Source organism: Pseudochaenichthys georgianus, chromosome 22, assembly GCF_902827115.2.
Source record: "Pseudochaenichthys georgianus chromosome 22, fPseGeo1.2, whole genome shotgun sequence".
Classification (NCBI taxonomy): Eukaryota; Metazoa; Chordata; class Actinopteri; order Perciformes; family Channichthyidae; genus Pseudochaenichthys; species Pseudochaenichthys georgianus.
Genome location: NC_047524.1, coordinates 3,195,018 through 3,209,029, shown reverse-complemented (window position 1 = coordinate 3,209,029; position 14,012 = coordinate 3,195,018). Strand labels below are relative to the sequence as shown.

Sequence of the window (14,012 nt, the reverse complement as noted above, 5' to 3'; positions counted from 1 at the left end):
CACACATAAACAGACAACTGCCAGACCCCAACTACGTCAATGTTGAATGTGTTTTGGCCAATCAGTGTCTGGCATCTCATTGATCCATATCTTTGGAGGTCTTTGTAAACCGTACATCTGCACATCCTTGTCTCCGACCATCCCATCGTGCACGGTGCCTATCTGACATCATTCGTGCCTCTAAGCCCTGCATGGAGCGAACCCTCCATTTCAGGGGGAAATTGAATTACACGGCGGGCGGAGAAAAGGAGGTGGGTTGTAATTAGTTACAACATGGGGTTAGGAGTGTGGGGGGGGTAGGGAGAGAGTGTTTTGTAGGGGAGAGTCGGAGTCTGTGCCAAAAGCGCTCTCACTCAAAGAACACCTTCACAGAGCGAGAGAAGAAGAAGCGAGAGAAGAAGAAGCGAGAGACAGACTGATGGAGAGAGATGGGGAAGAAAACAAAGCCGCCCTTTCAAAGCTTGCGAGTAGCAGCTCACGGTGCTGACATCATCAAAGTGAGACGCGGAAGTTGGGGGATTCCCATGTTACTGCCACCTCTGCCTTTCAGCCTCTACGTGGCTTACGTGTCCATTCTTTAATGGACTGATATCAGATGCAGAGACAACGGCTCTCCACTCCCAATGCGTCCCTGACTTTCAACTAGTCTTTTTATTGTATGTGAAGATAACAGCCAAGCATTTCCCCCTCACGTCCTTTTCCTCACCCTTAGTGCTGCCTTATTGACTACTCACCTAAAAGACTACTACTAGGGACTAAGAACTTTTAGGCTAATGTCAATCAAACATGTTAATATCACTCCTGGCGATGGAAACATATTATTGTGTACAGGCAAAGAGACTTGCTTTATGGCCACAGAATTAAAAAAACTACCATAATATTCCCTGTCTGGGTTACCTAATCAAAGTCCATATAATACGATTGTTATATAAAGAAATATAAATGGAACCCAATGGAGGGAAACCTTTAGAAATACATATTGTCAAATTGATTTGCCGTCGTGCTTTTCCATTGATGTTGTTCCAATACACAGTGAAGTCAGTTTACTTGAGCCTTTGCAGCACGCTTGTAATTAAAGTGCTGTACACGACTTAGTCTCAAAGTGACACAGATCACAGCTGACAGCAGGCCACATGTTGATATGATGATACACCGTGTATGGTGGGACTGACCCTGGATGCATTGCAGTGAGCCGTCCTCCGCTCGGATGGTGAACGTCTCCCCCGGGTTCACCTGCACCAGGATCACCTGTAGCAGCACACACACACACACACACACATCACACAGTTAGAAAAACACAGATTAAAACACACGAGAATCAGAAAGCAACGATGAAAATGACCGTATCTTGCATGGCGCCCGTAACGTACGTCCATCTTCAACAATCACCAGAACATGATAGAGTCCCTGCTGGGCAGCCAATAGGCTTGCAGAGGTGACATAACACACTATAGTCATCAGATCCCCGAGTAGGGCGGACACAGAGTTCACAGACATATGGAGGAGGTGTTAGGTAAGCTAATGATGGCACAACGATGCTGTCTCACACACAGCCTGATTTGAGGCTTTCCTTTTTAACACCACTTACAGGAAAAACACTTAAACCAGCACACACACATGTTACACACATAGAGAGATGCATTCACCACCACTTAACATACAAACAGGTGGCACACACACACACACACACACACACACACACACACACACACACACACAAACAAACCAAAAGATATGACACTGTTTTGATTTCCCGGTGTCTCTGCTGAATATGCCGGAAGGGTGTGTGCATGCACCTTACCGTCATATTCTCCGCATGCAGATTGTTGAGAGTGTACACATGGCTGTAGACATGAAACAAGTGCCCCTCCATCACACACACGCACATGTGTCCACGCACACATGCATGCACACACGGCCACAGCCCTGTCTATGCTCTACAGGTGTGCCGTCGTAAAATCCTCATATCGCTTTTCCTGTAGTGTCTGCATGCTCTCCCATCGCAGCGCTAAACTGCTCCTCTCCCTCTGACACACACACACAGACACACACACACACACATCCACGCTTCCTGCTCTGTCTGCTGCAGCGGATGCTGTTGCTATGGGAACCCCAGCATAGTACAGGGCGACCCATGTTTCCCATGAGAAAACCCCTATGTTAGACCATGTGCGTGAGTGTGTGTGTGGAGTTATGTGTCAAATATTTATGCAGTGATTTTGTTGAAAGATGATTGGACACTGAAACTGTAAATATAAAGCTAATGGTTTATTAAACATTTTTATATTTATTTACTTGTTTCTTACCCATCAAATCTTCTACAGTGTGTTTTGAAGTTGAACATTTTCTATATTTTGGAGCCAGACACACTTACAGCCGGGAAGGAAATGAGCAGGCTGCAGCAGGTAAACACTCGGGTCACCTGCCGCCATCGCAAATGTGTTCCTCGTATTAGGAACTACTTATTTCTTTCGATGTTTAAAACAGCCAGGAATAAAATCCCAAGGCTGCATTTCAATCCGTGTTCAAGGGAATAGCACATTGTTAGAGAAAATTGCAATTTTATGTCATTTTTGCTATTTTATCATAATTAAGGCCAATCCAGCACAAGTGTAATGTCACCAGACGAGCCGATGGAGTGGTTAGATATGGGAATCGACAAGGAGGGCCAGATTTATTTGTATCGCACTAAATGCTGTGTGCTCAATTACGTGAAGGAGGTGAATTCTCAGAAAACAGATCCGCCGATTGGCTACATTAGCACCCTTTTCCCCCGAGGGTAGAAACTGTTAAAACTACTTAAAGGTGGGGTAGGTAAGTTTGAGAAACCGGCTCGAGATCGCTAGAATTTGAAAATACACAACCGGAGAAAATCTGCTACTTCCTTATAGAGCCCCTCCTCCAACACACACAAACGCGCACATGACCAATGAGGGCACGAGATAAGTTTGTGCCCCGATGGAAGGCTGACAGGCAGGTAGGCCATCCGATTGGTTGTACTTTTTACAGTATTACGGCTTCTACAGATGAAATTTTTTTATGGATTTTTTGTCAAAGCACTTCAGATATTCATTGCTATCGGGATGTTAAGAGCATTCCATGGAATATAACAAAAAGTGTATCTCGAGCCGGTTTCTGAAACTTACCTACCCCACCTTTAAATACTAACAAATCATTATATTCTTGTAATTGGAAAAAGTTTAAAACCAAAAGCAAGGGCTATAAGTAGAACTTATACTCGTCATAAAATACTTTTTGTGAAACCCAGAAATGCGTTTTACTTTTGCAGAAAGGAAAATGAAAGACACCCTCAATATGAAATTCCCTTGAATGACAGTTACAGCGAGCTTAGATGGGATGTGGCCATTTGTCTCTTTGGAAGATTTACTCCATGTGTATATATATGTTCTTTAAACATTACATGTTAGCCTAAGATTGTATGTGATAGCTCTGCTTGCGTGCACTAACACACACAGGAACACACAGACACAGATAGACACACATAAAACAGGTGTAGGCAGGTAGACACAGATAGGAAGGCTGACAGACAGAAGTATGTACTCAGACTCAACACAGACACGTGTGTGCCCACACAGGGTAAGAGATACACACACAGTGTAACCCAGACCCATAAACAAACACACACACACACACACACACACACACACACACACACACACACACACACACACACACACACAAACATGGAACACACGCATGCAGAGTCAAATCTGTATAATCATCCGTCTAGATCGCTGATTCCACACTTCTTCACCGTCTTCAAACTGCAGGGTGTTACAATCAAGAGAGCTCCCTAACTGCCGTGTGTCGCAGCCAAGAACCTCTAACTGCTGTGTGTCGCAGCCAGAGCACTCCCACCGAGCTTCCTCTGGGCTGTGGGGGAGCAGGCAGGGGACGACGCATCCACATCATCATCATCATTATCATCATCATCATCATCATCCGTACCAAAAAGCACACGGATCCGTGGCAACAGGATTAGACCCATGTCAATTAAGTGGTTTGCTTTTAATTGCGTCAATCGCTTCAGAGCTTGGGTGGGGCTTTGCACTTTGAAGGTGATCCAGTTGGCTCTGCGGCTTCTGATAAGATCAGTCAGCTTCAGAGCCAACCTTTTTCTGAGCCATTTAAGCGAAGGCCTTGGGATGCGTCAACAGGGCTAGTTACGTGACTAGCACAAAGGTGTCTTAGGTGTTGAGAGATGTGAGTATATGGTTTATTGTTGTTCCTGTTACATGACGGATGCGTCACCGTACTGGGCAGCTGTTCATTACCTGTGGCAGCAACCCAAGAGCCACGTGACGACACGACAAAGAGATGTGTTTGATGTGTGTTCTTGCACTCAACTGGTTGCCGTGTGTGTACGGCAACACAGGAATGTTGAAAGGAGGTGGATGCATTCTGCGAGTGAACTGAAAGCAAACGGAGTGAGTGTTTACCTGCTGCGCTGCGTCACCGTTAACCATGTGAGGCATGAGAGGGACTTCCCCGTTCAGGAGGGGGGGCGGGGCCAAGTCCAGTGGAAGCTGGTCTGTCATCATCATTGTGACGTACATTCATGGAGAAATTCACTGAACTGCCCTACCTGGGAAAGTACAGAGAGAGAGAAAATGAGGAACAGGGGACGTCAGCATTTTTCAGTTATATACCAACACACACTGAATAACAGGAAAGCTCAAACCAGATTAGGGCTTTTCCTGTATCGGTTCAAAGTAATAAAGCAGGTTTCAGCCACCAACAAAAAACGGAAGAGTGATCTTTACTACCTGCTATGGTTTTTCATAAAAAAATTGAAAGTATAAAGTATGGCTTTGTATGCCTGAGTGACAAAGGCCACATTGCTCACTTGAGAAAGTCCAAACCTACGTATACAATTCAAAAGTAATTAGGGAAATGTGTTAATTTGGTTTCTTATCAAAAGTCTGACCGTCAATCAAAACCTATGAAGTTCACTAAATGTCACAAAGATGTTAGGGTTAGGTTTTGATGCTAGTCTGGGCTAGCCGCCGTTAGCTTCCTGGAAGATGAGAGTGGTATCAACCCTTCATCTAACACTCAAGAAGAAAGCAAATATGCATAATTCCCAAAATGTCGAGCTAATCCTGTTGTGCAATTAAGTCTTCAAAGGTGTTCCGGTGTGTTTCCATTGGTGTTTATTGTGCTATCTCCTTATCAACAAGATCCTTTGCCATCTCATGTTAGCGTAAAAACCTCTTTGCGTGGGCGAGGGCGATTATGACATTGTTCCCATTGGGTTCATCGTAGTGTGGTTTCCTTCCCAATTTGAATAAGACTTTGGATCAAAACCCAGATTCAGTTCTAATAACAGAGGTGTAGAAGATACATGACAGAATACTGGAAAACCTCAAATGAGCAAGAGAGAGAGAAGAAGCTGAAACATATGAGAAAATAATAAAATAATAGACACATGGAAAGAGAATGAAGACATCCTTTCTTTCTGACAGATTACTATTAATACTTTTCCTAATGTGCGGTCGATAATAACACCTTTGCATCGACGTGGACTCCAGTGAAATACAACAAGTCCCATCGTGTCAATGTGGAAGAAAGAAAGATGTGAGAGGCAGAGAAAACAGAAAATAGAGAGAGACTAATTCAAAGCACTTCATCATCAACAATAGTCTACAGTGAATATCCTGTCGAGGACTAATAAAAAGAGAGGTAGAGGATGAATAGGGTCTTAGTGTGATATGTGAATAGGGATTACTGCACCTGCTGTTAGCTTCGTAAACACAGGGTTATATATAAACATGCACACAGGAAGAATAAGACGTCTTCCGAGGCCTAATGAGGGTGAGTTGTGACCAAAAGGAGCTAAATCTGTGTGTGGGTTCTTTGCTTGCGTAATAAAAGCAGTCCAAAGTAAATAAAACAACAACCACGTCTATTCATCTTAAGTGGAACATAGCATGGCTTCACCTAATTGGACAAGAACCAAGATCACAAAAGCAATGTGTCTCAACAGGGTTTGAACCAAGCTGCTGAACTAAACATATCTGTCAACGTATGTGCTCACACACACACACACACACACACACACACACACACACACACACACACACACACACACACACACACACACACACACACACACACACACACACAACACACACACACACACACACACACACACAGCACGGGAACCACATGAGCCCCCCTACGGTTACGTCAGCAGTAATATATATATACACGCTGTGTCCTTGGGGAACACACATTTATTCAGCAGATACACAGAGCCATAATGTTCCGCAACAGCTAACGTAGCTCAAACACAAACACATGCATATGCACACATATACAAACACACACACACACACACACACACACACACACACACACACACACACACACACACACACACACACACACACACACACACACACACACACACACACACACACACACACACACACACACACACACACACACACATCCATTGCCAGAGATAGATTACTGAATGACGTGAGTGCTGCAATTGGTGGAGTGGTGAAATCCCTACTAAAGAGCTACTGACTAATGGTTATAAGCGGCTATTAGCACACACACACACACACACACACACACACACACACACACACACACACACACACACACACACACACACACACACACACACACACACACACACACACACACACACACACACACACACACACACACACAGTATGCATTAAGGATATGCTTTTAATTTCTGTAAAGACGTGTCAGTGCTATCCATTTCAGACACACGCAGACACACACACACAGCGTTCCTCTGAAGACAGCTGTGTGTCATTGTGTGTCTTTTCTTTCAGCTGGTCGTCTTCGAGCTCTGACGGGCTCTTAGAACGGGTTAGTAGATCACACAGCTGTGGCTCATACTGTTGAAACATAAACACATCACTCCTCGTGTCTTTCTGACGCTATCTTTTCTTGTAATTGTTGATTTTGTTCTTTCTCTGTCTTAAACATTGCCTCTCTTTCCATCCGAGCCCCGTTTCCAGCTCAGCCTGGCCATCCTGCCTCGAACGCACACACACTAACACTCGCACAGTCGCGTCCAGGACACATCACAGACAGATGGTAACACCACTCTGAACTCTGCCAGGAAAAAGAAAAGAGCGAGACGGAGAAGGAAGGAGAAGGAATAAGTATGAAGAATCGGCTCGTATGATAAATGGAGAGCGAATGAAGAGCCGGACAGTCAAAGACATCTCTTCCAATAGCCTTGTGTTCTTATAATAACCCCTCATTTCCTGTAAAAATTCATTATATTCTAACAATCTTTTTACCCATGAATACTCATCGGTCTGAATGCACAGTTCGCTGTGAATATGATGTTCAAGGACTTCTAGTGTTAGGAAAGGTCACGGACAGGGAGTCATTTTTTTTAATGATTGAAAAAGTACATTCTATATTAGCCACAACAAAGTTAAAGCATTTTAAAAAGGGTTATAATTGTCACTGTACCCATTTTTGTTGAACTCACCCCTAGGCGCGTTCACACCGCAGTACTTTTCCCACTTTAGTTCCGATATAGTTCCGAAATGTCGCGTTCACACCAAAAAGAGCCGGAACTAAAATTAGTTCTAGAGAACCTTTTCACCCCCTTTCCGTCCCTGCTAGAGAGCAGGGACTTTCGTGGGAGAAAAAGGTTCCTCTGTCTGATTGGCTGGGCGGATTGCAAACCACGCCCCGTAAAACCCCCAAAAAGTTTTGTGAAGCCGCCATTTTATTATCCTCGCATTAGCATTATTAGCATTAGCATTATTAGCATTAGCATTAGCCCAGCGCAGAAACGCAGAGAGACTAACTTATGGCAACACAAAATAAAACATGGGAGCGGTGGAAATGAGGAGGTGTCGGCGTTCTGGCGATTTACTCAGTACTAGTAAATCTGATTTACTTTAGCTTCTACTGAAGCCAGTCCCCAACTCCGGGGACTTTGGGCGGCAGTATACGCCGTGAAGTTGTTTGCGGCCTGCCAGTAAACCCAAAGCAGAAGAAGAAGAAGTGACGACAGCGGCTTCATTTGCGTAATCCACCCTCAGGGACTTATTCCGGTGTGAACGCGATCTGTACTTAGTTCATGAGAACTCTTTAGTTCTCATGAACTAAGTACAGATCACGTTCACACCGCCCAAAGTCCCCGGCCGGAAGTCCCCGGAGTTGGGGACTGGCTTCAGTAGAAGCTAAAGTACAGATGAACCTTTGTGGGAAAAGTACTGCGGTGTGAATGCGCCTCTTGTAACAGGTTGGGATTTTGGGATGGGTGCCCCTTTTTTCTCTCTGTTTTTTAGATTAGAAGATTGATGACACACACTTCTGTACAGAAATATGATGGTAAGCTTAGCTAAGTATAAAGACTGGAAGACCGCCCAATCAGCTACTCTAAAGCTACCTGACTGATCACAACCTCCTTTATGAGGTTATGTTATTGGTCAGTTTCTTTGTTAGTCAGCAAAAACTACACTTTTGGGAAATGTGTTAGCAAGGACCAAAAAAGAGCCTGTTACATTTTGAGGCAGATCTGAAAACAGTCTTTAAACCTTTTCACATGTTTTTACATTGCATCATAAGGAATGTTTTTTGAGCTTTCAAAGTTTCACCTTCGACTGAACACATTATATCTTGTTTGTTTAATCTGTACCATGTCGAGCTGTTTCTTGGCTTCTTCCCAATCTTAAACATTAAGCCAACCCTTTACTGGCTTTGTATTTAGCGGACAGAGATGTCCGCTAAACATATATATACACATGTGCTACCGATCTTCCCACTTTTGAAAATCATATCCTAAAATGTTAAAAAAAAAAAAAAAAAAAAACGATTCCTTTAAGGCAATTATAAAGCAGTCTCGAAGACACAATGTGTTGTGTTCTGCTTTCACTGCAATTTGGAGCAACTGATTTAGTGACCATGTGCCGTGTAATGCTGAGTCACGACGGAAGTTAAATGTAGGAAAAATGCAAATGCACATTTTGTTCCGCAGCTGTTTCCTACAGGATCTAATGTACATTTCTGCAACTGTATCAGTCAATGAATAATGACCATTGTTTCCAGTGGAATTATTACCAGATGGCTGCTGTTGTTGATAGCTTCAGACATCACCATGCCCACACAAACACACACTCACACACACAACCACATACAGTGGTTTCCGTTCCCCTGTGGAATGTGGGAGGAATAAGGTGTCGATTCCCAACAGGGATAAAAAGCTACATTGAAAAACTCCATGCTGAATCCAGAAAACAATCACCCACTTGTCCGGGTGTATGAATGTTTGTGTGTGTAAAGGAACATGAATGTGTGTGTGCGTGTGAACGTGTGTGTGTGTTTCTATGCCATTAGACAGAAAGCCCTGTGTAAGCATGGAAAACACACTGAAATGTAACACACTCACGCACACACAGAAGCTCTTGATGTGTACGGGCAGCTCTGACCTAATAACACAACAGCCATTACTCACACAGTCATTCATCACTCACACACAAGCACACACACGCCCAATGACTCCAGTTTGCCCATCCTGATGAAGCATGATGGACATTCACAACCACCTAACAGACTGTCTGACTTACTTCCAGTCGAGTGCTTCACACTTCTCTCTCCCCTCCATCATGACATGCAGGGGCGGACTGGGGGGGAAAAGTGGCCCGGGGATTAATTGACAGACAGGCCGACTTAATGCGCGGCATGTATCGGCCGGCCGGCGACGAAAGTATGTTACTTAACAAAAAAACCTATGCATTTAATGTTATTTTGGACAATTATTCATAAAGTAATCTCATTACCTGAGCCCTCGAGTTGCCTAGAGCAAAATAGTTACAGCATATATTTAGTGATTTTAATGTTAACAGATCTTTGATGCAATAACATTTGGACCCAATTTGCCTGACTTGACACATGGAATAAAACATGGGCGTAGGAAGCATCCTCAATGTGGGTGAGACAATTTAACACGGGGTGTCGGCAGGTGGTGGACCTCACCTCCTCTAGGGGGGTCCGGGGGCATGCTCTCCCGGGAAGATTTTTAAATGTTGAAGTTAAATGCATCAATCTGGTGCAAAATTAGGGACTAAATCTATGGATATATCTCTGAACACCCATATGAAACAGAACTGTAAACAGATTTACTTTTTCTTTCAACATGTATTTGAACAGCAAGTGGAGGCAAAAGTGACTGCACCCAAAACAATAAACCTGCTAGCTAGCTAGCCTAAACTCAGTAACAGAATGTGGGTACACGTTCTTCTCCACAGCCGCGTGACCTCTGAGTCAGACGTCACTTCCCCCTTTTCTATCCTATGGGTACAGCCACTCCCCCTGAACCCCGCCATATTTATTCTGCTCGGCTGAGCAAATGACTGCTACTTTTTAAGACTTGCAACTAGGGAGATCAAAGTCAGTCGTGTGCTCCTGGCGTTCGTCATGCTGAATCAGTGCTTCAGCATGTCTGACACTCCTTAATTGTGTTTCCACTTTACTGTAAATGACAGCAGTAAGACGTTTCATCAGCTCTATGTGGTCAAAAGATATGCTTGGCAGTTTTAAACATGTTTTAAAGTTCAAAACCTTAAAATATGTAATATAAAAGGTATTTAAGAAAGGGTCATTTTAGTTTAAAACCCATATTCTTTACTATGCCTTGAAGCTCCCCCTGCAGTTTGCCTCTTGGCCAAGAGGGCTGTTCATCTCATTATTCTAACTCAGAATCACAACAAGCTAATTTTCTTAAAACAAAATTTGAATTGCATTTTTTTTAAGGCGGTGTTTACACGAGAACGAAACGGGTTGTATCTGCTACTTTTCTCTCGCGTATAGCCCGTTCGTTCACACGAGGCCGTAACGGAACTGAGGGAACAGACCCCTCAAACGATAACGGGTCCCAAGGTGGATAGACCTGCAACCGGAACGCTCTGGGGGGCCAAACGGCTCTGAGTGTACGCCCTATACGATCAATTCCTGATAACGATGAAGCCATAGCCCCGCCTCTCCCCACCTCTGCTGCTCACCGCTGTAGCATGCTCAGCTACTGCTACTGCTACTGCTACTGACCATGCTACAGATGTTAGTGCAACATCTACAGCTCCTCCACCACAACCATCAGCAACAAGTGGACATGGAGAATTACATGAACTACATGTTGCTAAATCCACTGTGGGGCATAAACAGAAGGGCAACCATGGCAACCATGCTCGGGGGTCTTCTTCGCTGCTTTTGGTGTATTTTGTGGCAGAAGTTACTACGCGTCCTCGCTCAGGACTCGGGCTGCCTCGCTGACCGTCCGAGGCCGTGGCGCATTCCCATTACAGTTTAGGACCTGGGGTAGCAACGCAGTGTAGTCGGGGCGATCGGCTTTTTTTCACATTTCCAGTTGTTCCATCTAGCTCCCGCTGGATTTTATCATCCCGAACGTCGTCACCTCCTCGGTCGACCACGGTGTGCTTTTCTTTGACGTTGCCATTTTTGTAGCTCCTCCGTTTACAAAAATGCTGTGTATAAAAATGCTGCAAGCTTGCTTCTAGATATATATTCGACACTAGGGGCGATCTTGTGACGATTCTCTCTGACCAATCAGCAGTCGAGAGTGTTGACGTCACTAGTTCAGCCCTGGTCTGATAGAACCACGATTTGATGGGGCCGGAAAAAGAGGGAAAAAGTACCCGCTAGCCGGTGCTACGCTATATGGAAAGGCCACCAAAAACTGGCCTGGCCGCTTGAGGACGATTAAGGACGCTTAAACGGGGCTACCCGCTGCAGTGTAAATGCGCCATTACAGGCCCGGTATATGTACTACAGCGTTTCCAGTGGTCTCGTGTGAACGGACGAATTCGGTGCGTAAACGCAAACGTTCCCGTGTATGACTGAACCTTCGTAATTGTTGTGCATGTTATGAATAAATACCTTGAACTTTAAGGTTCCTTTGAAACCCACAGCATACTGGTTTTAAATGTGCTTATCTTTTAGTATTCCTTTTTTTAGAGAAGAAGATATTCTTCACACATGACTGATGTGACAAGAGTTTCTCAGAAGTGGTTGTGTCACACAAGGAGATACGAATTGATTTCAGATGATTTCCTGCCCCCCGAGCACTATTCTCAAGGGACGGGCAGCGGAGATGATGGAAATCTATAAAAGTCTAGAAACTCAGACAGAAGGCAAGATGAACTTTGAGCGGCACAGGACCTAATCTCCGAGATAAGTCCGTAGCAGCTATTGTTGGACCGAGGAATGCGTCTCTCTGGCAACAAATGTGCTTTTCCATCAATGTTGCATACCGCAGTCGCTCTAAACCTGTCTTTTGTATAAGAGAATGATCAAACTTGAATAAAAAGTGGTGTATTTTAATTGCGAATTCCATATAATTTCTTAGTTTTATCAATTGTTCACTTTTCTTGATGTGGAGTATTGTTTTGTTTGTATCTTGCATAACTGCGCTAAACATATAAAACCACTGATATGCATGACAGAGAGACATACAGTATGTCCGAGCATTGGATCTCAATTAAAACAAACAATTACTCTCATGGAGCCATGTTTGTCCAAAAAAGCATAGCCTTTTTGGTCAGCTGTTTTACATACACTAAAGAAACACACTGTCCTGAATAACAGTTTAGTAAAGAAAGCATTACCAGCTACTAATATCCGCTAACAGAGACTGGATCCAAGCTCTTATATACAGCACACCAACTTCTCCAGGAACACTTTCAGGAACTTAAAGCTGGTTCTGATTTTGGTTTCTTCATTCTTTCTCCAAAAACTGCCCTGCAACCGAGGTACTAGTTTCCATTGGCCTGCAAAACGCTGGGGTGGAATTTGGACGACTGAACTGAGACGACTGCTTATTCACAGCTTTGCAAGAATCTGACACAACCGCCTTTTTTTAAATACCGGCAACCATGTGATTAGAAAACAAGATAAGCAAGACGGTATTCATAAGAAGCATCTGCTCATGTGACCATGCTGTCAACTGCTACCAATATCCACATCGCTCATAGTGCAGCTGGAAAGCAAATATACATTTCTGTGCAGCAAGCTCATCCAGTTACGGGGAGTGCTCGGTAAAAAGGTTCAATAGAAAGAATGAAGACAGAAGAAAGAGCAGCAGATCAGGGAGGAGACAATATGGGAAATGGGAGAGGTTTAGAGACAATAACAACAAGAGAAACATATTCACACAAAGGAAAACGAGAAACAAAATGGAGAATTGAAACTGGACTTTATTTGGTGATGTTATTCTCTGTAATTCTGTGGTGTAACAGTCATGAGGGATAAACCCTGGACAGTTGCATCCTGTTTATATATTTTTAGAACAAGCTAAATCAGTAGACACTTCCTGTGTTCGTAACTCATATTATTCACTGGTATAAGCTTTACAAAAAAGGTTGCTGATGTACCTGATCTGTAATGTGCGTGTAATATAGGGACACAGAAGGAGGGAGATAACAGAGAGAGAATGGGAGACATAGGTGCCGGTATCCTCTTCCTCATGGTGGGTGTGTTAAGCAGAGAGGAATGCTCTCAGGTGTCCGTGTTCAGAACTGAATGGCTATCTATTCCCTGCAGCACACACACACACACACACACACACACACACACACACACACACACACACACACACACACACACACACACACACACACACACACACACACACACACACACACACACACACACACACACACAAACACACACACACACACACACACACACACACACACACACACACACACACACACACACACACACACACACACACACACACAAACCCAGTTTACGCCAAACATGACTGGGATGTATCCAAGTCCTTTTAGACACATCCTATCAACTGACAACCTTAATCTGCGCTGGCCTTTAATACACACGCAAACAAACACATTGATGTGTGTGTGTGTGTGTGTATGTATGTGTGTGTGTGTGTGTGTGTGTGTGTGTGTGTGTGTGTGTGTGTGTGCGCGACGAGAAAGAGGGAGGAGGTAGCTTCTAAATAT

At 44.0% G+C, this 14,012-nt stretch overlaps 1 protein-coding gene across 1 annotated transcript in view; it reads right to left on the bottom strand.

Moving 5' to 3' along the window:
* Window positions 1-14,012, bottom strand: part of fndc3ba (fibronectin type III domain containing 3Ba) — a 130,090-nt gene that overhangs the window by 91,511 nt on the left and 24,567 nt on the right. Inside the window, exons 2-3 of the mRNA XM_034110916.2 lie at window positions 4,461-4,606; window positions 1,173-1,248 (exon numbers count right to left, since the gene is read on the bottom strand). Of these exons, the coding sequence (XP_033966807.1) occupies window positions 1,173-1,248; window positions 4,461-4,577 (193 nt within the window). The 5' untranslated portion in view covers window positions 4,578-4,606. The remainder of the gene's footprint in view (window positions 1-1,172; window positions 1,249-4,460; window positions 4,607-14,012) is intronic.